At 42.5% G+C, this 22,822-nt stretch overlaps 2 protein-coding genes and 1 long non-coding RNA gene across 8 annotated transcripts in view; 2 read left to right on the forward strand and 1 right to left on the reverse strand.

Annotated features, from left to right (window-relative positions):
* phkb (phosphorylase kinase, beta) overlaps positions 1 to 1,955 on the reverse strand; it is a 71,987-nt gene extending 70,032 nt beyond the window's left edge. Inside the window, exons 1-3 of one of the 4 annotated variants that reach the window (XM_060072261.1) lie at positions 1,755 to 1,892; positions 906 to 995; positions 276 to 362 (exon numbers count right to left, since the gene is read on the reverse strand). In XM_060072261.1, the coding sequence (XP_059928244.1) occupies positions 276 to 362; positions 906 to 948 (130 nt within the window). In that variant the 5' untranslated portion in view covers positions 949 to 995; positions 1,755 to 1,892. Of the gene's footprint in view, positions 1 to 275; positions 363 to 905; positions 996 to 1,754 lie in introns of all 4 variants that reach the window. The other 3 variants (XM_060072260.1, XM_060072259.1, XM_060072262.1) reach the window with 3 other exon arrangements.
* Positions 1,956 to 1,996: 41 nt separating this feature from the next.
* Positions 1,997 to 22,822, forward strand: part of itfg1 (integrin alpha FG-GAP repeat containing 1) — a 144,543-nt gene continuing 123,717 nt past the window's right edge. Inside the window, exons 1-6 of one of the 3 annotated variants that reach the window (XM_060072274.1) lie at positions 1,997 to 2,288; positions 3,214 to 3,298; positions 3,542 to 3,675; positions 4,115 to 4,172; positions 4,425 to 4,502; positions 4,932 to 5,026. In XM_060072274.1, coding sequence (XP_059928257.1) covers positions 2,057 to 2,288; positions 3,214 to 3,298; positions 3,542 to 3,675; positions 4,115 to 4,172; positions 4,425 to 4,502; positions 4,932 to 5,026 — 682 coding nt within the window. In that variant the 5' untranslated portion in view covers positions 1,997 to 2,056. Of the gene's footprint in view, positions 2,289 to 2,389; positions 2,416 to 3,213; positions 3,299 to 3,541; positions 3,676 to 4,114; positions 4,173 to 4,424; positions 4,503 to 4,931; positions 5,027 to 22,822 lie in introns of those variants that run through there. The other 2 variants (XM_060072275.1, XM_060072276.1) reach the window with 2 other exon arrangements.
* LOC132472594 (uncharacterized) lies at positions 15,906 to 19,978 on the forward strand. The gene is made up of 2 exons (XR_009529110.1): positions 15,906 to 18,079; positions 18,128 to 19,978. It is a non-coding gene; the product is annotated as an uncharacterized LOC132472594 (long non-coding RNA).

The raw sequence follows: 22,822 nt of genomic DNA on the forward strand, positions 1-22,822 counted from the left end.
CTCAAAGAATAGACAACACAGAGTACTCACGCCTTTTGACACGCAAGTATTAAAAAGGCACAATATCCTGCATCTAACTTCACTCAATGTACCTCTTAGCTTTGTTTGGCAGAGGCCTATCTGTGCTGAATGCTGAACACAACCTTGCTGTGCTGTCATTGACATTTCAGCAGCTTAAGAATCTCTTATCTATTAATGATGGTGTGAAAACAGTTCACTTCTGCAGTTCAGTCCTCTCCTCTACGAGAAGATACAGTTGAATGTGCAGATCTCACCTGACTTGTAGTAGTGGTCCAGTTTCTCCCACAGTGGTTCATCCTCCCGATGGAGGAAGGACAGCTGGAGCGGTTCATAGATGGAGCCTGGAGGAACATTCACACCATCATTATGATTTCTTTTCTTGAAGGAAACCCGATTTAATGAACTCAAAAGTGAAGAACTTTAACGTACATGTGATATGCATTTTAATTGCTTCGACCTTGGTCACTACCACAGGAGCTCAATAGGTCACATTCTTATTGACATTAGCATAACTCCCATCAGATTGGTAGCTGACAAGGTCAGAGCCAACCAGGCTCTTTCATCTCAGAAAGAGATAAAGTGAAACATGTTAATTAGTGGTTAGGGACCGGCTCTCCAGATCTCCTTATTCTAACTATTTTATGATACTTGTTCACACTCTTCTTTAAAGAGCTATAGAGGTGAAGTTTATCTATATAGAATACAAATCATCATCATGTCAAGCTTAATAATAGTATTCCCTGCCGGTGGATGCTGCCTGTGCTGGCCACCATAAAGAGGACAATGGTTCTTCCGGACCATTTCAACGATTATGTTGATACGAAAGGGTCTGGCTTCATAGAGAAAGTAGTAATGGCCCAGTACTGCTCTTCTTCAGTACTCACCATCTCTGACAAGGTACCGTTCAGCCATGTGAACCCCAGCCATGCTCACAAGATGCAGGTTAAGGCCAGTGGTCAACTAAATTTCAACTACTGCAATTTAATGGATTGAGTTAGTAGCAGACAGACATGTGACAAGCTCAAATTAATAATAGTAACATTGGATCAATAACACTGGATTAAGAGTGCTACTAAATTATATGTAATGGCCGTAAGCATACAAGTCAATAAATAGCCATAGTGAACACTGCCTTAATCATTTCGTTGACCATATTTGTTCAGAAAAATACATCTTAAATGGCTCTATAATCACACATTTGAGCAATGCTGCAAATGTTTTTTTTTATGTCAGTTTAGTTCAGTTGTCAGGTATGCTTAACTGTCTTATTATGACAGACAGATATAGAGATAGACAGATAGAAAAATGGGTGCATAGATGGACAGATGGATAGATCGATTTATAGATGGAGACTAGATAGATATGATTGATAGACGAATATATATTAGAGTCAGTTGTAAGTGTACAAGGCAGCATCTATGGAGGGGTACATTTTACAGTGCCTGCATACTGTTAATACAGTACAATACATACAATTATCTATCTTCATACGTTATGACCATATGTTGAATATAGGTCATTGCAGAAACACAGTTGTTATTTATGTAATAAGATCTTATTATAGCTCATAAGCCCCTCAACGCGAACTCTGACCTTTCATGCTTCTCCCCTGCGGTTCATAACTAAAGGAGTGTATCACACAACCCACGACTTTCAATACAGGCTTATGTGAATAACTGCAAAGCGAGCGAGTGACAGATGTTGTACAATGCGTTGAAAATCCATAATCCAACCTGATCTTTTAGTTCGGGCTCTGAACTCCAGGAGCTTCCAGCCCACATCAGCCAAGCTCGCCATGTTTTCTGTCAGTGCGACACTACTGCAAACACGTAACACAACTAGACGGAATTCGATGATCACCTTATCAATACAATATAACTGCAATATAAGCTCTTAAATGCTGTATTTCATTCAAAAACATCATAAACGTTAAATAAATATACAACGTATTATTGTTTTAATACGTATGCTGCGCCCTGCCGTAAAGCGCATCTGCCGTAAAGCGCGCCGCTCCTGTCAGTGTTGTTGTCTGAAGATGTTGAAGATGTTGAAGATGGGGTCCAGGAGAGTCCCTGGTCTGGGGGGGGCCCCTGGTCCGGGGGGTCTCCCTGTCCTGGTCCTGATTTCTTGTATCGTCGGACGCTTCAGTGCGGTCGCTCTCCAGGACGTCACCGCCGATCTGTTCGGAACGGAGAACTACGGGACAGTGGCGGCGTTCGGAGACTTCAACTCCGACAAACAGACCGACCTGTTCATCATCAGGAACCGTAAGACATATAGATCTATAACCCTATCTATATTATATAGATCTATAACCCTCTATAACTCTATATTATATATATAGAGATGTATAAGCACCCCTCAAACAGACCGGCCTCTTCATCATCAGGAACCTCTGTAAATATCCCTTATGGTCTTTAACACATCCCTTAGGGTCTTTATAAATATCCCTTCTGGTCTATGTACACATCCATGATCTTTATACCTAACCCTTATGGTGTTATGATGTTTTTGGTTAGTTGTAATTGTAGCAGCTGATGTCTGGTTGTATGCATCTTGAGTGGGTAGACTCAGTAACACAATAGCCTTCCTAAAGTGTATAGACTCGGTAACACACCAGCCGTCTTATAGTGTAGACTCAGTAACACACTAACCGTCCTATAGTGTAGACTCAGTAACACATTAACTGTCCTATAGTGTAGACTCAGTAACACACTAACCGTCTCATAGTGTGTAGACACACTAGCCGTACAAAGAGAACGACCCACCCTATCTCTAGGTGCAGTATGGTTGAGTCTGTAAATACAATCAGATAAGGCTGATATTTTCATAAATAGGGCCCTCCTGTTCATGAACATGTGTCTCTTAAGTCGCTTGTATTAACACACTTGGAATGTTTCACAGTCTGATCTGGTGATCATCTTGTTTCAGAGTCTGAGCTGGTGATCATCTTGTTTCAGAGTCTGATCTGGTGATCATCTTGTTTCAGAGTCTGATCTGGTGATAATCTTGTTTCAGAGTCTGATCTTGTGATCATCTTGTTTCAGAGTCTGAGCTGGTGATCATCTTGTTTCAGAGTCTGATCTGGTGATCATCTTGTTTCAGATTCTGATCTGGTGATCATCTTGTTTCACAGTCTGAGCTGGTGATCATCTTGTTTTACAGTCTGAGCTGGTGATCTTCTTGTTTCAGAGTCTGAGCTGGTGATCTTCTTGGCAGATGTGAAGATACCTTACTTCAAACCTAAATTCAACATCAGTAAAGATTCTTTGCCAAGGTGAATACAGAGTTCTTAATGGTCTCTTTCTTCCTTTTGATAGCCTGTAAACTGTTGGTCATGTATTTATGTTGATGTGCTACATTTTTTTCGTATGTATTCTAAGTAAGTTGCCTACATGTGAACATGTGACTTATCAAAGGTCCATTATTGTGATGGGTGGTGACTGGTTGAGTTGAGTTGCTGAGGTATGAGCAGTGTTGAGGCGGAGCCTGATGGTGCCGTGTGCTCTCGGTGTTTCAGTGACAGCATCATCACCAGCGTGGTACCGGGCGACTATGATGGAGACTCTCAGATGGACGTGCTTCTCACTACCAGCCCCAAACTGGGCGAAGACACCACTGTGTTCATCTTCTGGGGCAACAATCAGACTCTGGGTAAAGCCACTAGAGCATCATGCAGTTGGTTTAGGTCCTACCATGTGGATCTCATTGGACTCACTCATACGGTTCAGCTCATTTCTCTTGGATACAATAAATCTGGGATAATCTGGCTCACACTTAGAATTCAGGTTACGTTTGTTTTGACCAATTTACCAATTCGTGTTTGATCCATGCAAGGTTTTCTGTTTATGTTGAGTTCATCCAATTCTCATTATTAAATTGAGTGACATTGGAGATTCTTCTGGGTCAACTTCTAATCATCTTAACATTCAAAGTATACAATCTGAATTGTCGTTCTGCCTTTATCTGGTTCTTTGTCAGCGTATCAAACGATGCAGACTGAATTAACTAATTGAAGAAGTCCCCTGTAGCCTTTTGGTCACACCAGTAGTAATGGAGAATAATAATGGTTCTTGATGTCTATTTTGAACAGATCTGGGTTCACGGTTGGAGCTGAACAAGACCTTCGTGGATCAACCTCTTGTCATGGAGTAAGTCTGTCTCAAAATATGAGCGGTATTCTTTTCCTGTTCCTTGGTTTGCTCAGGACTTAACATGGAAGCAACTATGCACATCAACATTCAATTATTGCAATTTTCTCATATTTGTGGCTTCGACTGTGGCGGGCTTGATTAAACATATATTTTGCATAGATCTATTGTTGTCACAAACTATAAGAAGACATGACCAAGTAATAGGGAAAACATTTTCTGATTTTATAAATTGGCATTCTGTCCTCGCAGCTTCAACGGTGATATGATCCCGGACGTGTTTGGGATCCTCAAAGACGGCTCCACTGAAGTCTGCCTTCTGAAGGACCGGTATGCTTACACCTTGCCATACTGTCGTCCTAATCAGACAGCACTTTGTGAATGGCATTATGAATGTTGTCATTCCAGGCTCTGTCTTTAATGGGCTAAATGTTTCCAAAAATGTCTTGCCCCACATTTGGACCAATAAATAGATTTTACCAATTTTCTTTTCTAAACCATCAGATAACGCCATGAGATAAACATCCAAGAATGCATATTTTTATGATATCCAGAACATTAACATGAACATGACATAATTTACTGCAATGATTATAAGCAGGGCAGCTATAAACTTCTAATTTATTGCCCGATGTCCATGCACCCAGGCCCTAATGTGTGTGTATTGCTTCTGGTCCTAATGTGTGTGTATTGCTTCAGGTTCTCATGTGTGTGTATTGCTTCTGATCCTCATGTGTGTGTATGTGTGTTTTGCTCCAGACTGGTTGAGTGGCACAAGGCTCTCAGCGCCTCCGTCAAGATGCGTGTTCCCCACTCCAACGCCTTCGTGGACCTCAACATGGACTTCACCGCAGGTCGGTCAAAGTGTTACTGTCCGTCCACACCAGAAGCGAATTGAGCGACCAAATCGCCGGAAGTCATTCACTTTCTATGGGTAAGAGCGACCAAAGCGACCAACGCTACCAGCGGTCAAAGTTGAGCGACCAGAGCGTCAAAAATAAGTTGAAAACTTTTTAACTTTATGCAAATGACTATTATTCGCTTCAGCGACCAAACACTGACAGCCAATCGGAATGTAGACGCTCTTCGCTTGCGTGGATCCCAGGGAACATCGGCAGGCACTTTGGTTCCTACCTACCTTTATTCACTCACTGAACAAAATGTCGGCTGAAGTATTAATCGCGGCTGTAACTGGGCACTCGGTGTTGTACGAACCCACCCTTTTTCAGTTCAGAGATCGAAACGCCATAGTGGTTTGGATATCAAGTGATGATAAGCGGGAGTATTTATAGGCTACATCTAGAACGTTCGTATTTAAGCGGGAATCATTATAATTTGCTCTACATGCCACCAATCTAACCAACCAATCGCGTGTAGCATGCTTTAAACAAAACCGTCACATAAACAAACTAATCGACAAGACGAGGGATAAATGACAAGGGATATATCTCTTGTCTTTTATCCCTCTATTCCCCACTATTCACGGAGCCTGAGGTGAATAATTTTTAATTAAATAGTCTAGATAGATAGATAGTCAAGTCTTTATTAATACCAAACGACACAAATCGTCGGGAATCCATTTAGGTGGTTCGTCCCACACAGGACAGTAGCCTACAAGACCACACAGAACAAGTCTGACTGGACATACACACAATACATCACATTAAAACTAGACACGCGTTGATAGATAGATAGACAGAAAGGCCTAGATAGATAGATATGTTCCATTATTTGCCTTAAGGAGCCAACCAGTCCTGTGCACGTATGCAAATTAGCCATGTGCGCCAACGTCTATTTGTTTTGAATGCGACGAATGAGTGCAGATCATGATTTGCAGATCCAGATCAGTGAAACATATTTCAACTACTACAGCGCGCAGGGTTTTTTGTTCTCGGTTGTAATTAGCCTACATTTTAGGATTTTTTTTTTTATATTGGGGGGAATCACTGTCCTACTTGTTGTCGAAGCACTTTATCGAACAAGCAAAACCGTCTCGGCAATATGGCCAAGGTTTATGGGAGAGTTCAATATTTGATATGGCTGTCTGTAGGGCCTACTAAACGCATACGGCTCCTTTAAATGCGTCTGCATAATTGAATTGTACGTCATGAGCGACTTGAGCGACCAAAGCGAAGAGAAAAATTCGCAGCGAAAATTCGCAGCGACCAAAGCCTTTGGTCGCTCACAAAGTTTCGCTGCGAATTTTTCTGTTCGCTTTGGTCGCTCAAGTCGCTCATGACGTACAATTCAATTATGCAGACGCATTTAAAGGAGCCGTATGCGTTTAGTAGGCCCTACAGACAGCCATATCAAATAGTGAACTCTCCCATACACCTTGGCCATATTGCCGAGACGGTTTTGCTTGTTCGATAAAGTGCTTCGACAACAAGTAGGACAGTGATTCCCCCCAATATAAAAAAAAATCCTAAAATGTAGGCTAATTACAACCGAGAACAAAAAACCCTGCGTGCTGTAGTAGTTGAAATATGTTTCACTGATCTGGATCTGCAAATCATGATCTGCACTCATTCGTCGCATTCAAAACAAATAGACATTAGCGCACATGGCTAATTTGCATACGTGCACAGGACTGGTTGGCTCCGCAAGGCATATAATGGAACATATCTATCTATCTAGGTCTTTCTGTCTATCTATCTATCAACGCGTGTCTAGTTTTAATGTGATGTATTGTGTGTATGTCCAGTCAGACTTGTTCTGTGTGGTCTTGTAGGCTACTGTCCTGTGTGGGCCGAACCACCTAAATGGATTCCTGACGATTTGTGTCGTTTGGTATTAATAAAGACTTGACTTGGCTATCTATCTAGACTATTTAATTAACAATTATTCACCTCAGGCTCCGTGAATAGTGGGGAATAGAGGGATAAAAGACAAGAGATATATCCCTTGTCATTTATCCCTCGTCTTGTCGATTAGTTTGTTTATGTGACGATTTCAAAAACTTTTTTGGTTTTGTTTAAAGCATGCTACACGCGATTGGTTGGTTAGATTGGTGGCATGTAGAGCAAATTAAAATGAGTCCCGCTTAAATACGAACGTTCTAGATGTAGCCTATAAATACTCCCGCTTATCATCACTTGATATCCAAACCACTATGGCGTTTCGATCTCTGAACTGAAAAAGGGTGGGTTCGTACAACACCGGGTGCCCAGTTACAGCCGCGATTTAATACTTCAGCCGACATTTTGTTCAGTGAGTGAATAAAGGTAGGTAGGAACCAAAGTGCCTGCCGATGTTCCCTGGGATCCACGCAAGCGAAGAGCGTTTACATTCCGATTGGCTGTCAATGTTTGGCCGCTGAAGCGAATAATAGTCATTTGCATAAAGTTAAAAAGTTTTCAACTTCTTTTTGACGCTCTGGTCGCTCATCTTTGGCCGCTGGTAGCGTTGGTCGCTTTGGTCGCTTTGGTCGCTCTTGCCCATAGAAAGTGAATGACTTCCAGCGATTTGGTCGCTCAATTCGCTTCTGGTGTGGACGGACAGTTAGGGTCAAAGGTTTATGGTTAGGGTCAAAGGGTTCGAGCTTGTGGTGAAAATATGCACCCCGCATATACAAATCTAAGTTCATGTAATTTTGTTTAAATTATTTTATCTTTATTTGTTTTCTACAAAAACCTGAACCGTATGCTATTCTTAGGAATGGACATCTTACAACAGTAGAGTAGGGTGGGCTGCATTAAGCATCATTTGTTATTATCATGTCATGTAACTTTCTAAAGCCTGTCTGGTCCAATCCCTCTCCCGGCTAAACTGGGATAAAAAGGATGAGACTTTAGAAAAAATTAAATAATGGTGCTCGCCACCAAGATTGCTGGAGGGTCATTTGCAGATATCAAGACTCAATGATTGAAAGATAACAATGTTCAAGTTGGTTACGAGAGAGAAAACGTCCATGTTCTTCACCAGTGAATGAGGTCATCAGCCTCCATGGTTCTCTCGCTCACCGCTCCAGCTACCTGCAGCCCTCTGCTTAATTCAAGGAAGCTTTTAATTTTGCTGGTCAAACTAATCCTCATACTGCTCTAGTCAGAGAGCAGTGTCCTAGTGACTGCAGGCCTCTCTTCATGGTGTTCGCTATTTCAGATTTCCTGGTTGGAGGCAATTTAATATGGGGTCCGAACTGTCTCATTAATAATAAATGCACAGAGAAGGATTCACAAATGTATTTTGTGATTTATATATAAATTACTCTCTTCTCACAAATACATTTCAATGCACACAGAATTGGATATCGGTATGTGTTAATGTAAAATAAATCCATAAACAAAAATAATTTTCAATAACAAATTTCTGATCCACATACAAATGTGTCTTGTTTTAAATAAATGTAATATAAATCCATAAATATATGAATTAAAAAAATATCTGCAATTTTCATCAAAAATGTATTTGGATGTTGTTACATTTATATACAAACTGTTAAACTTGAATCTACAAGCCGCTTTTAATTTGTGAACTTGTTTGCATTTATGGGTGAATTGGTCTGTAGTTATGTGTGGATTTTTAAGACTCTCCTGACGTGGCTGGATTCACAAATGCATTTTTTTCAACAAGGAACTCTCTGTAGCCAATCAGATGCCTCCCTCGTTTTCTGCCAATCACATGACTGCAGTCCCGACCTCTGAAGAATAAGGCCAGCCTACGAGCCTCCCGCTTCCCTCGGTCAAATGTCTATGAGAAATAACATGGGGTTTTTGAATCATTGTACATAACAATCTCTAGGTGGCGAGGAAGTAAAAGCTGCGTCACGTTTTGAACTACACACTTTTCCATCTAGTTTCGACTGGGTGTTGGGATTGTTGGTGCCGTTAAATTAGTAAACTATTATTAATGCCGCTTTCTTTAATAGGTCCATGCTTTAACGGAAACGACAATCTCAAAACCCAGTCACTGCAGTAATGTGATTGGCTGAAAACGAGGGAGGCATCTGATTGGCTACAGAGTTCCTTGTTGAAAAAAATGCATTTGTGAATCCAGCCACGTCAGGAGACTCAAAAATCCACACATAAGTACAGACCAGTTCACACACAAATGCAATCAAGTTCACAAATGAGGAGCATCTTGTTAATTCAAGTTTAACAACATCCAAATACATTTTTGATGAAAATTGCAAATATTTATATAATTCATATACTTATCGATTTATATTACATTTATTTAAAACAAGACACATTTGTGTGTGGATCAGAAATGTGTTTGTGAAACTTATTTTTGTTTATGGATTAATTTGAAATTTATACATACTGATATCCATTTGTGTGTGCTTTGAAATGTATTAGTGAGAAGAGAGTAATTTATATATAAATCACAAAATAAATTTGTGAATCCTCCTCTGTGCATTCATTATTAATGAGACTGTTCTGACCCCATCATTTAACCAGAGAGAGTTTAATTCATCGTTAATCTGTTGCGGGATTAGGCTAAAGACAAGGAATTCATATGGACGCTGCCTTCCTGAGTGTGATGTAGTTCCTCAAATACCCAAGCTGCTGGCACCTCTTTCTGATAAGGGAATTGCACACAGTTGGTATCACAATGGATTTCTTAATATTACAGTGTAAGAGTTTAATTCAGTGTGTCTGTTGGTCTGTTATAGATTGGTAAACCAATCTCCCCAGCCTGTCATTCTTTGCTATTCTGCTTGCCAGTTTGTGGTTTAGCTTTTTGAGGATTGACCGAAAATAAGAGAAAATTAATGTCTTCAGTATAATTGTTGTGTTTAAGATGACACAAAGAATTATCATTCTGTGCAGCTTTCCAAACCAAAAACACGTTACCCAAATAACAGATTAAATTGTGGAAATGCCACCATTCTTTTTTCTCTGTCTCTCCGTTCCCCTCGCTAGCCTCCTCCTTTAGCGTCCTCTAATAGGTTCAGCTGTGTTTAGAGGGCGGCAGGCAGAACCTGGGATGCTGAGCACCAGAATATCGTGACTGCTGCAGTCGCCATTGTCAGTCTGCTGTTTTGTGTTTGGGTGTCCAGAAGTACTGAAATAACGTGCTGTACAGTGAGCCATGAAGCAGGCATACAGTGAGCCATGAAGCAGGCATTCAGTGCTGTACAGTGAGCCCTGAAGCAGGCATACAGTGAGCCATGGAGCAGGCATACAGTGAGCCATGAAGCAGGTATAAGATGATGGCAGCTGCAGTTCCTTGGAAGGAGGAGTGGAATTATTGAGGTATAAATTGGATGGAGAGCAGGAGAAGAAATATCCGGAAAGGAAGACTGTTGGGAGTAGAGCTTATCTATTACAGCAGCCTTTCTCAAAGTGGGTGCCGCGGCACCCTGGGGTGCCCCGTGACAGGGGTGCCGCCAAAAAATTACGTATTCTGACATTTAATAAAAAAAATCTGACATTTCATATATGACATATATGAATATATTGAATACATAAATACATTCTTTCTTACATATGAATGGATTAATAAAATTGTAATGTCATTTTAGTTAAACAAATATATAAAATTAACCATAAAAATCTGTCTCGCGTAACGTGACGTCCCCACCGGTGTCAGCGTGACAGCGCAGCACACGGCACATTGTTTTATAATTTAACCGCGAAAATACATTTCACAAAGAGCAAGGAACAAGCATCATGGATCGTTTTTTAAAAAGAAAAGCCCCACAAGAACCAGAAATGATTGACTGTGAAATGGAGCCTCAGCCTACTACTTCATGCGAGCCTTCGTCCACCAGCTCTGAGCCTGCACCAAAGGTCGTAAAGGTAGATAAGGCTAAAAAGAGAACATACAACGACAATGACCTCAAACTTGGCTTCATCAGTACTGGGGATGAAGCATGCCCTCTCCCTTTGTGTCTAATATGTGGGATGCAACTGTCAAACCAAGGGATGGTTCCGAGCAAACTTAAAAGACACCTGACCACTCATCATCCATCACTTGCTGACTAGGATGCTGAATATTTTGTTCGAATGAAAAGTCAACACAGCCGTCAAGAACAAATGATGATTAAATCTGCAAAAGTGTCGGAGAAGGCACTGGAAGCTAGCTACCTCGTAGCTGAAATAGTAGCTAAAACAAAGACGCCCCACACTATTGCAGAGACTGCAATTATACCAGCCTGTACAGCAATTGTAAACAAAATGCTAGGGCCTCAAGCTGCAAAAGAAATTTCAAAGGTCCCGCTGTCGGATTGTACAATAGGGAGGCGTATCAATGACATGTCTGTGGATATTGAAGCTGCCGTTTTGGGGAAAATCAAGACAAGTGGACATTATTCTTTACAACTTGATGAGTCAACAGACGTGAGTGGGCACGCTCAGCTCTTGGCAAATGTTCGGTTTGTGGATAGGGACCGTATTAGAGAGAATTTTCTATTTTGCAAACCACTGCCAAACAAAACGACAGGAGAAGAAATTTATCGTGTGACAAATGAGTATCTTGAAAAGGGAGGATTGAGTTGGAAGAACTGTATTAGTATCTGTACGGTTGGTGCGGCTGCAATGACGGGCTGTGCCAAAGGTTTCATTAGCAGGGCCAAACAGCAAAACCCTGACATCCGCAAAACCCACTGCTTCCTTCACAGAGAGGCACTTGCTGCAAAGACTCTCCCAAAATAACTTTCGGACGTGCTTGACAGAGCAGTGGACATTGTTAATTTCATAAAAGCGCGCCCGTTAAAGAGCCGCCTGTTTTCGATTCTGTGCAAGGAAATGGGGGCAGAGCATCAGAGCTTGTTGCTACACACGGCAGTCCGCTGGCTGTCACGGGGGAAGGTTTTGGGCCGATTGTACGAGTTAAGAGAAGAACTCAGTCTTCTTGACAGAAAAGAAATCTGCATATGCAGAGCTGCTCGCAGATGAGCAATGGTGCGTAAAACTCGCGTATTTGGCTGACATCTTCAAGCACCTCAATGAGCTGAACATTAAAATGCAAGGCAAAGAAGAAAACCTCCTCTCCTCGTCTGACAAACTGCGTGTCTTCAGATCTAAGCTCACACTCTGGCGTTCCTTTGTGGAACAGGGCAGGCTGGATATGTTTCCCCTGTGCAATGTGCATGTAAACAGCAGCACGCTTTCTGACCTCATAGCCCAGCATCTGAAATCTCTTGACGAGTGATTTAATCATTATCTTACATCGTAGTGCTGTGCACAGTTTTACTGGGTCCGTGATCCATGGAGTACACGCGCACTGGAGAGCGCAACGGACTGGCCACTGCCAACACAGGATGAGATTTGGTGAAATGGAATTGGACAGGTTTTGGATATCAGTGGAAAAAGAGTATCCAGTGGCTTCAAGTAGCGCTGTTGCTATTTTGCTTCCCTTCTCCACAACTTATCTGTGCGAACTGAGCTTTTCAAGCCTGACATACATCAAGAACAAGTACAGGGAGCGACTGAGGACTGTTGACCAGGAGCTCCGTGTCTGCCTCTCATCCATCCCTGCCAGGATAGGCCGGTTGTGTGCGTGGCGCCAGGCTCACGTCTCTCATTGATTGTGAGTCACACCCCCCTCTCTCTCCCCTCCCTCTCTCATTGCGGATTATTGTTCGTGTGTGTGTGTGTGTGTGTGTGTGTGTGTGTGTGTGTGTGTGTGTGTGTGTGTGTGTGTGTGTGTGTGTGTGTGTGTGTGTGTGTGTGTGTGTGTGTGTGTGTGTGTGTGTGTGCGTGTGTATGGCACGGATGGAAACAAGCACTATGATGGAAAAACATTCCTGCTATCTCTGCACTTCATTTCAGTTCTCCTGGTCTCAATTTGTTGGGTTCTTGTATTGCCTGTGTTGCTGTATAGCTTGGGCGGTCCACCTCTTATGGTTTTATGGCATTTGTGTCTCTGATTTATTGTTTTGTGAAGCACTTTGTAAACCTGTGTTTTTAAAGGTGCTATAAAGTTGCTATGAAGTTGTTATTATTCAGATTCAGATTCAGATTCAGATTCAGAAAACTTTATTGTCTGTCGTAACAGAAAATCATCTTTGACGTGGCTCGACATACAAACATGAAAATGTACTGATAGGCATTCATACAACAACATTGATCTCTGAGAGCACATACAGTGTGTATAGATCTTAAAACAAGTATAAATTATTATTAATATTTACAGTTGTATTATGCTCTGTTCATTACTGTCCTGTCTAAATAAACAGGACATTTGCATTTACGTTTAGGCTATGCAGTGTCGTTTTTAATCATATTTTACACTGGGGTGCCTTGAGATTTGATGCACTTTTGAAAGGTGCCCTGGCTGAAAAAAGTTTGAGAAAGGCTGTATTACAGTATGACAGCTCTACTCTGGAGGAGATGAATAAAGAAAAAGGAACATTCCTAATTTGTTCTGAGGTTTTACTGGATAGTCGTTTCTTTGGTTTTTGGCAAAGGAAGATATATAGTCGAGTCGTTAATGATTCTGCCGTCGATGGCCTCGTAACTAGTGGGCTGCAGACAGTGTTGGCCAAGCTACTTGGAAAGCGTAGTGAGCTAAGCTACCAGTTACTCTGCCTTAAATGAAGCTTCACCACGCAGAAGCTTACCCTACAGAAATGTAGCAGGCTAAGCTACAACAACGTGGAAATAGAAGTTGACTTCATCAGATGCTACGCATGCTTATTCCATGCTATTTCAGAGATCAATATACCAGTCATACAGAAACACACATTCATTAAACAATTACTGAACAAAAACAGTTCAGTTCAGTGCAGCCGCGTTTTAGCTCATTATCCAGGGCGCCACATTGGCCGTGCATGCCATGGACTTCAGACGTCTCCTTACAGACTGGACCCAAGTCGTGACTTTACTAATGGAAACCTGAAGCTTTCCCAGTGGCCTCAGCCTTCCTGAGTCTTCTATCCTCGACGTTCACCGAGGTATTCTGGGTTCCAGAAAGGATGAGTGGAGGGTCAGGGTCAAAGGTAGGACTCCAATCTCAGCGCTCTGTCAGGGCAGTAAACAGTCCCATGCCTCTTATTGGCTGACCTTGCTGTATCAGCAGCACAGCCAGCAGGGAATAAAGAACAGAATGCCTTCCTGGCTCGTTATAAGAGCTCCTTCTAGCTGCTGAGTAGACTGATCCTCCAGGTAACCCTGTGACCTCGCTGGGTTTAGCATCCATGTTCCATGTTCCACCTCTACAATGAGCGGTGTGCCTTATTTTGAACTAGAAATTAGAAATCCCACCGCTGACATCTCTGGATGTCTCCATTGCTTGTCGCACTACATTAAGCTGAACATGCTGGTAGTAAGGAGTCGTTAGACACCGAGGGTGAAAATCTCTCATCCTACCTACCTACTTTACACTTAGCTCAATTTTTCTGAATAGAGCTCATAAGTCCGCCCCTTGCGGTAGACCCCATGGGACCTCTGAGATCGTAAAATATGAATGGGTTTCAATGGAGAGAAAGTCATTATTTTCTGGTTCCAGTCTTATATGCCCCGGATTACACATGTTTGTGGATTTAAAAGACAATTTTTCATGCCAAGAGTTTGACTGTTTATTGTGCAATTGTTCAGTTAATGGCTGTAGAGAAAACACAATGAGGAAGACTACACGTCTCGTATGTGACGCACGCTCCCTGCGACTGGTGTGGACAAGACCGACAATCTCCTCATTGGCATAACTGAAAATCTACACATGCCCCGATTTATAATGGTTTTCACCTCTTTCAATGCTGTTATCCTCCCCTTGGAAAAAAGCAGTGAAGTGGAGCAGAGAGATCGCCATGTCTGTACAAGAGTATTGGTGACATATATCATTCGTGTCGAGAGCAGCGAGGAGCTGTAGTTCACAAAGCGGCCTCAAACAAAACCTAACATTATCAAACTTTTTCTTTGCATGAAAAATTATAATTTAAATCCACAAACAACATGTGTGTAATCCAGGGCATATAAAGACTGGGACCAGAAAATAATTACTTTTTCCTGATTGAAACCCATTCATATTTTTTACGATCTCAGAGGTCCCATGGGGGTCTAGCGGAAGGGGCGGACTTACGAGCTCTATTGGCAAAGAAAATATTTCTTTAATAACCTCAACGGATCAGAATTTCCAAAAATCAGAATGTGGAAAGATTGCACCGGATTGGGCCCAAAATGTGGGTATTGGTTTTGTGTCGATACCTCAAACCTTTGGAGGAGATACAGTATGTTTACGATATCAGCAGGAAGAATAATCTCTTAATACAGTTGTGTCCTTGCTTTGCAAACACATGAATTAAACGGAAAGCAACACTTGCTGGCAGCGTAGCAGCCTTATGTAATGGATAGCAGAGATGGGCTCTCTATACCATCCAACAGACACAAGAGCTGTTCTGAGCCTTTTAATGCTATATGCGTAGTCAGTCTCACACATTTTGGATGTTGCTGCAAGAACTCCAAGGTAGCCAATTGCAGGGTTGCATGCGAAGTGGTGATTGAGGATGACATTTTAGGCACAAGCAGCCACAACAAGAGCCATTTTGTAAAGGAAAAAGAAAAACAAGGCATTGCTAGGCAACTAGCATGGTGCTTCTTGGTGCAGCATCCAATTAAAGCAGACATCTTTGTGGTGAGTGGCTTGCTGATGCTGCGGGTAATATGGGGTAAAATTGATTCACCATCAAACAGTGTTTGCTGTGGAGAATCTAAACTAATGGGATGAGGATTATATTTGCATTAAGGTTTTTTTCTTCCGCGGAGAACATGATGGAATTACTTGGTGAGGAAGAGACATGGAGAGAGAAGGAGAGACACTTTCTTTGACATTACCCAATTACAGATTCCTTTCAATAAAATGGACTCCATCAAACAAGTGTAGTATTTTTAAAGGCGCACTCAGCAAGCGGCGTCACCACATTATGAACTCAATAAATAACTTAATGGAATCAACCAGACTCAACCTATGGATTAAACGTAAAATTTGGTTGTGTGTGTGTAGATGTGTGTAAAGAACACTCATTGAATGTTGTGACTCTGCACTCTCAATCTGCCCTTTGGGTTTTTCTCTTTAATCTTTAATGTATACTGGCCGCAAATGCCTTCCAAGTACTTGCCCTAGAGAAAGGGGCTGCAGCCAGGCAGGATCAGTTGTTTCCAGGAGTTGCCTCACTCTCAACTGTTCAGTAAGGGAAGGGATGAACCATTTTAAAAAGACCAAGGGATTATGTTAGCTCAAACTGCCCATCATGACCAACATATTGGGCCCTATCTTGCATCCGGCGCAATTGACTTTCTCACTGGCGCATGTGTATGGAGGTAGATTTGTGTCTTTATTATGCAATCAAACAGAATAGGTTTGAGAGCCAAACTTTCCACACTGCAATAAAAAAATAGATTTGAGAGCAAAACTATCGACACTGCAATCAAAAAAAATTGTATTGCAAGTAAAAAAAGTGTGATAAAAAGAATGTTAATGGGAATCCAAACGTTTTGTTTGCAAATCCAAAAGTTTTGTTTGCAAATCCAAAAGTTTTCATTGCGAATCCAAAAGCTTTGCGTGCGAATCCAAAAGCTTTGCTTGCTGTTGAGCTGAATCTCGTGGGCGGGACCGACGCCGAAAGATGTAACACACGTCTCTATTGGCCAGTCTCAATCTGACAAAATAATGTTTATTTTTTAACCCATTGCAACATCCACAGATCATTAAACAAAAGAAAAAACATGCACCAGTTCAAACATTATTAGGGGTCCAAGCCAACAAGGTTGGAACCCTATTGTTTTTGTAAGGATTATTAGGGGTCCAAGCCAACAGGTTGGAACCCTATTGTTTTTGTAAGGATTTGTATACTTCCTACCAAGAAAGTGATACCACAGCCCAAACCGTAAATGGTGCAGACATGCCAATTGCATGACTAGATCCAGGTCCGTGAGGACTACGCAGACGACAAAATCCAGACCTGCCGGTCACTAGGTGGCGCTATACCAAGGAATACGCGTTTGGGGCTATAACTCCCACACCGAACCTCCCATAGTCCAAAACGTTAGACACACAGATTCACTGGAGTCTGCTGCATCTTTTGGCATAGGCCACGCCCATTTGCGTCTATGAATTTTTTTCGCAAAATCGCGAAAAACGCTAAACTGCCTTTTCGCTACTCCTCCCACATTTCTAGACCAATCGACACCAAACTTTGCACACGACATCCTCAGACGCACACAAAAAAATAAATTCGAACACTTTTTTGATCCGACCTTCGACGACGAAACGGTAAAGTTTTGAATATTGGTTTATTAGCTATGTTACACTTGGAAAATCATAAATCCCCAAAAATCCAAAATTAGACATCGGATCGAGTTCAAATTTTACACACATGTCGGCGCTACCCTTAATGGTGTTCCATTCGGAAAATTTCGCCACGAGGAAAGTTCTCTTTGGAAAATTACGCCACAACACGGCGCCATAAACGAGGAAATTGTATATCTCCTAATTGGCCAAAGGAATGTTCTGAAAATGCGTTTGGGGATATATCTCCCACACCGAACCTCCCACAGTCAAAACCTTTATATCCACAGGTTCACGGTAGCGTTTTGAACACATGCTTCGCGTTGTGCCGGCGAAATGCACATTTCTTGGACCCCTGCATAACTGCTTGCAGTTCTAGTTACTATTACTACGACGGAAGAAATACCTGCGCATTGATTTTCTGTCCTCTCAGCTCCCGAGTCCCGCTCTGTCTCATCATGGACTTCAAAACTCCCTCTCTCGTTACTAACTGTAGATGTTGCCAGGCTGTCACTCCGATCGAGTCTGGCCAATAGAGACGTGTCTTACATCTTTCGGCGTAGGTCCCGCCCACGAGATTCAGCTCAACAGCAAGCAAAGCTTTTGGATTTGCAAGCAAAACTTTTGGATTCGCAAACAAAACTTTTGGATTTGCAAACAAAAACTTTTGGAGACCCATTAATACTTTTTTTTATCACATTTATTTTACTTGCAATAAAACATTTTTTGATTGCAGTGTCGATAGTTTTGCTCTCGCATCTATTTTTTGATTGCAGTGTGGAAAGTTTTGCTCTCAACCTATTCTGTTTGATTGCATAATAAAGACACAAATCTACCTCCATACATGTGTCGTTGCTAGTTTGCAACTGGTGCAGAGCGTTCTTTTCCATACTGCGCCGTGCGTCGGTAAATTAGGGAATGATCTTGCGCCCCCTAGGGGCGGTTTAGCGAAAGGAGGAGGCGTGTTCTGGCACAAACGTTCCCAGGTGCTATTTTGCAGTTTCAGTAATGACTTGCGCCACAAACCAGAAAATACCTGGTTAAAAGTCAGTGGCGCGTTGTTCAGATGCTGTTTTAAGGGTGCATGCATAATGTTGCTTGTGCACCTCGCGCATACACTTTGCTTCTCTCATCTACCTAGCCGCACATTCTTGGTAAATTATTTGGGAAAGAACAGCTGATACAGCAGTAATAAGTTGTTCTTTTAAATCAATGCATCTGCAAACACCTTACAGCAAACACATATTTTCTTGACACAGACATTGTGTACATGCTCATAACTATTAGGATTGATGAGTATTTGATCGTGAGAAAACATTGTTTTACCGCGAGTGAGTGTTAGAAAGAATGAATGAATGCGGACGCGCGTGTGTGTGTATGTGTAAAATAATTAATGAATGCGGGCGCGCGTCTGTGCGTCCATCTGTTTAAACACACGCCATCTAAACATGTAACACATAATACAGTCCATGGCAATTTATATTAACGGGGTGACATATGCATATTAGGAACACAAGTCGATAACGATAACGATAATGCATGCAATACTGATAAGAAACAATGTTTATAATGTATTGCGTATATCATTAAATAGAACCACAGTTACCGATATCATATGTGTGTTAAGTTTTGTTTGCCGAAATTTATTTGAGGACTCAGTATTTCTGAAGTTGTGGAAGACAACCTTATTCCATGTGTGAATTAGGCCATATTATTTGGCCATAAACTGAGCCATTTGAAGTTTGAAAGAATGTGCATCTGTCTCATCGCAGACTGCAGAAGCGCTGTCAAAATATCAAATGCGCTCATGGCTCTTAAAGGATGGGAGCTGGCACTCTCATTGGTTTATTGCACGTTACGGCCGAACCACACCTACGGGTAATTAGGCTACTTCAGACCAACCCTTTTTAGATTTGCGCCGGGCGCAAGAGTCATTTTTGCGCCGATAAAATAGCAACATCGCCATAGAACCGCCCACAAAGCTACTTGCGTTTGGCGCTTCTCACTTGCATTTCAGACCGTTGAAATAGGGCCCATTGAGTGCTTTCCTTCTGTAATATTGCACACCGAACACAAGGAACATCGCTATTTGCGTTCCCGTAATAATTGATACAACTCATGAACATATCTGCAGAAGCTGTATGGGCCGGCATCACTTTGGAGGCCAGGAAATAAACGTCCATGAATTAAGGGCTACCCTAATTCTGTTAGGAACAGCTTCAGCCCCTCAATGCATGTGTGTGTGTGTGCGTGTGCGCCAGTTGTATGTGTATCAGAAGTGGAGCTTTAGAGTAGAGCTGTAATCCCCCCATAGCTAGTGCACCTACGTTGTTCCCTGTAATGGTTTTAGGAGATTATTTCTTCCGGGAATAGAACTGCTCCATTCTGTGCTGGTGTGCTGTGCCATGTTTGTGAATGAGACGTTTTGATAGATCCTAGCGAGAGTCGCACAGAGAGAGCGGAGTGGAGCTACATATTGGCTTAGTGACGGATTTATGCTATGGAGCCTTTCACTTTGTCACTGGCCTCAATTGTGTGTGTGTGTGTGTGTGTGTGTGTGTGTGTGTGTGTGTGTGTGTGTGTGTGTGTGTGTGTGTGTGTGTGTGTGTGTGTGTGTGTGTGTGTGTGTGTGTGTGTGTGTGTTTCCATGCAGATAAAACTATATATACTTGCATATTGAAATCCTATTCATAGGTTATGACTTGAATTTATTCTGCAACCTGCTGTTCTATGCTATGTGTCATTCTACATCATATGAATTCACCAGATTTTCTAAATTGTAACAAAACAAGCATACCAACCAATATACTGTAATGCTGTATATTGTTGCTTTAATATCTACATATATCACAACCTACATATCATTCCCTAGCTAATTGAGAGGATTTGGGTTATTAAAGGTGCCATGACAAGCTATTTTATGGATGCTATTAGTGGGCCACTAACACAGTATTCAAAGACGTTCCTGAAATTCAGCAGTGGTGCAGAGTTACAGCCACTCCGAGCCAGTCGCACATTGAGCTTCCCCAAAATGCGCTGTTTTGGTGTCTGTAGCTATAATGCAAATGAGGAGGAGTGAGGCGGGTCCAGGAGGAGGGTGGGGGTGTGGCCCTAAACAGCTTGCAGCCACGGTGCCATGCGCTCTGTTTACAGTGGATGTATCGCAATGGCGAGGCACACACAGCCTTTAGCTGTGTTCTGTAAATATTCTAGAACACACGGGAGTCCTGGAGCTCTATATCTATATCAAATAATATCATATACATAGATATATCATATAATATATATTATCACGGCCAAAAGCTGTGTGAGCCGATATTATGATTCTCAAACGACCGCGTTGGGTTCTCCAACGTTCCTGGTTCTTCCACGTCCACATCAATCTGTAGTAGACTGAACCGCGACATGGAGGAGAAAGGGATTGTTGCCGGGCAGCGCTTAGGTACCTCCGCCTCCTGCAGCGCCGAGGCGGTGGTCCCTCGGCAGCGGGAAGTGGGGCTCAAGCGGGAGACATTCGCGGCCAACAATCCCTTTCTCCTCCATGTCGTGGTTCATGTTCTTGAGGGAGTCAAAGCCAAAGTTCCTTTCCCCCAATTCTTTCTCAACCATGGCTGAGATAACCCCCACTACGAGTCTCGTTGTAGAAATACCAGAGACGAGAGTCCGACGTGTTATGCGCCATAACACCAAAAGCAGAATGGTTATCCAAATAACAAGGAAGTGCACAACACTTGCGTTACAGTCCTGGAGCTCTATATCTAAATAATATCATATAATAGCCTACATAGTTATCTATCATATAATACATATTATCACGGCCAAAAGCTGTGCGCGTCTCCAAACGATATTGTGAATCACAAACGACTTCGTCGGGTTCTCTGATGTCTCTGGTTCTTCCACTTTCACATCAATCTGAAGTAGACTGAACCGCGCGCCGGCTGCTGCCGGCTACTGCCGGCTGCTGCCGGCTACTGCCGGCTGCCCGCTGCCGGGCGGTGGTGCTTCGCAACGGTGGTGCCTCGCGGCAACCGGCGGCATGACGCAGTTCATGTACTTCAGGAAGTCAAAGCCAAAGTTCCTTTCCCCCAATTCCTTCTCAACCATGGTTGAGGTAACCCCCACTACAGTCTCGTTGTGGAAATACAAGAGACGTCAAAGAACCGACAAGAAACACTTGCGTTACAGTGTGTGTATTTACACACACACGCAGATGTGGCGCTCGTACGGTCGTGTCTCATTGGCGGGCCAAATTATCTGGGCGGGCCAGGCAGATTAAGGGGAGGAGCTTAGATTCTATTTGACGACATATGAAACCACATTCCAAATCAGCGCGCTTGAGCCTCCGTTTTTTCAAAGGCACCTAGTTCTCGTTTTAGCCACTGGGGGACCATAGGCAGGTTAGGTGAACTCATATTTATGGTAGAAAACCTCATAAAGTGAGATTTTCATGCCATGGCACCTTTTTAATGTGTGATATTTCCTGCATTTCTCAATCCATTGCCTTTGCGGTGGCAAATTTAGCAATACATTTTTATTTGATAAAGGGAAATCATTACCGTATTTTCCGCACTATAAGGCGCACTTAAAAGCCTGTAATTTTCTCCAAAAACGACAGTGCGCTTTATAATCCGGAGCGCTTTATAATCCGGAGGGCCTCATATATGGCGAACACACAAACACTTGGGCCCCGTCCACACAGAGCCAAAACGGGAGAAAACGATCCGATTTCGTTTTATGCGTTTCAGGGATATCTCCGTAAAGACGGAGTCATTTCGAAACCGCATCGAGCTGTAGAAACGATGTAGTAAATATTCAAGGCGCTGGTTCTCCACAGAAAAAAGTGGAGCGCATCAAGCCTGCGCACTGTATACAATCATTCAGTCACGAGGAGATTCAACCTTTTAAATTGAGCAGAAATAATTTTTAATGTACAGTTAGTAATAACATTTATCAAGGGGCTTAATTTAAAGCTACAAAAAGAATAAAAATAAAATAATAAATAAAAACTTCAACGCAACTCTGACGTCCCCCAGCTGGTGGGGGGCTAAAGCCATAATCGTTTGCGTTTCAGACGTCCACACGAATCCTAACACGAAACCGCATAGGTCCGGATAGATTTGAAACCACCTCCGAGGGTGGTTTCAGAAATGTGCGGTTTTGGGCGCCGGATTTGCCGGCTCCGTCTGGACAGTCGGCCGAAACGCACAAGTTATGCGGTTTCACCAAAAAATCGGCTTCGTGGGGACGGGGCCTTAGAAGGCGAACACACGTTCACCAAGACGGGGAGACAGCTGGGGCGACTTACGCCACTATTTGACAATGGATCTTGGATGCCTGGGCTGATATATCAGTCTCAACTGTGGTCCGAGCTTTCACAAAAGCAGGAATAATCACTGAACTGCCAGGCAACAGCAGCGACACTGACTCGGATAATGACGAGGGGGAGCCGGGCATGTTGGATGCCGTACTCGCCCAACTGT

Source organism: Gadus macrocephalus, chromosome 14 (genome assembly GCF_031168955.1).
Source record: "Gadus macrocephalus chromosome 14, ASM3116895v1".
Classification (NCBI taxonomy): domain Eukaryota; kingdom Metazoa; phylum Chordata; class Actinopteri; order Gadiformes; family Gadidae; genus Gadus; species Gadus macrocephalus.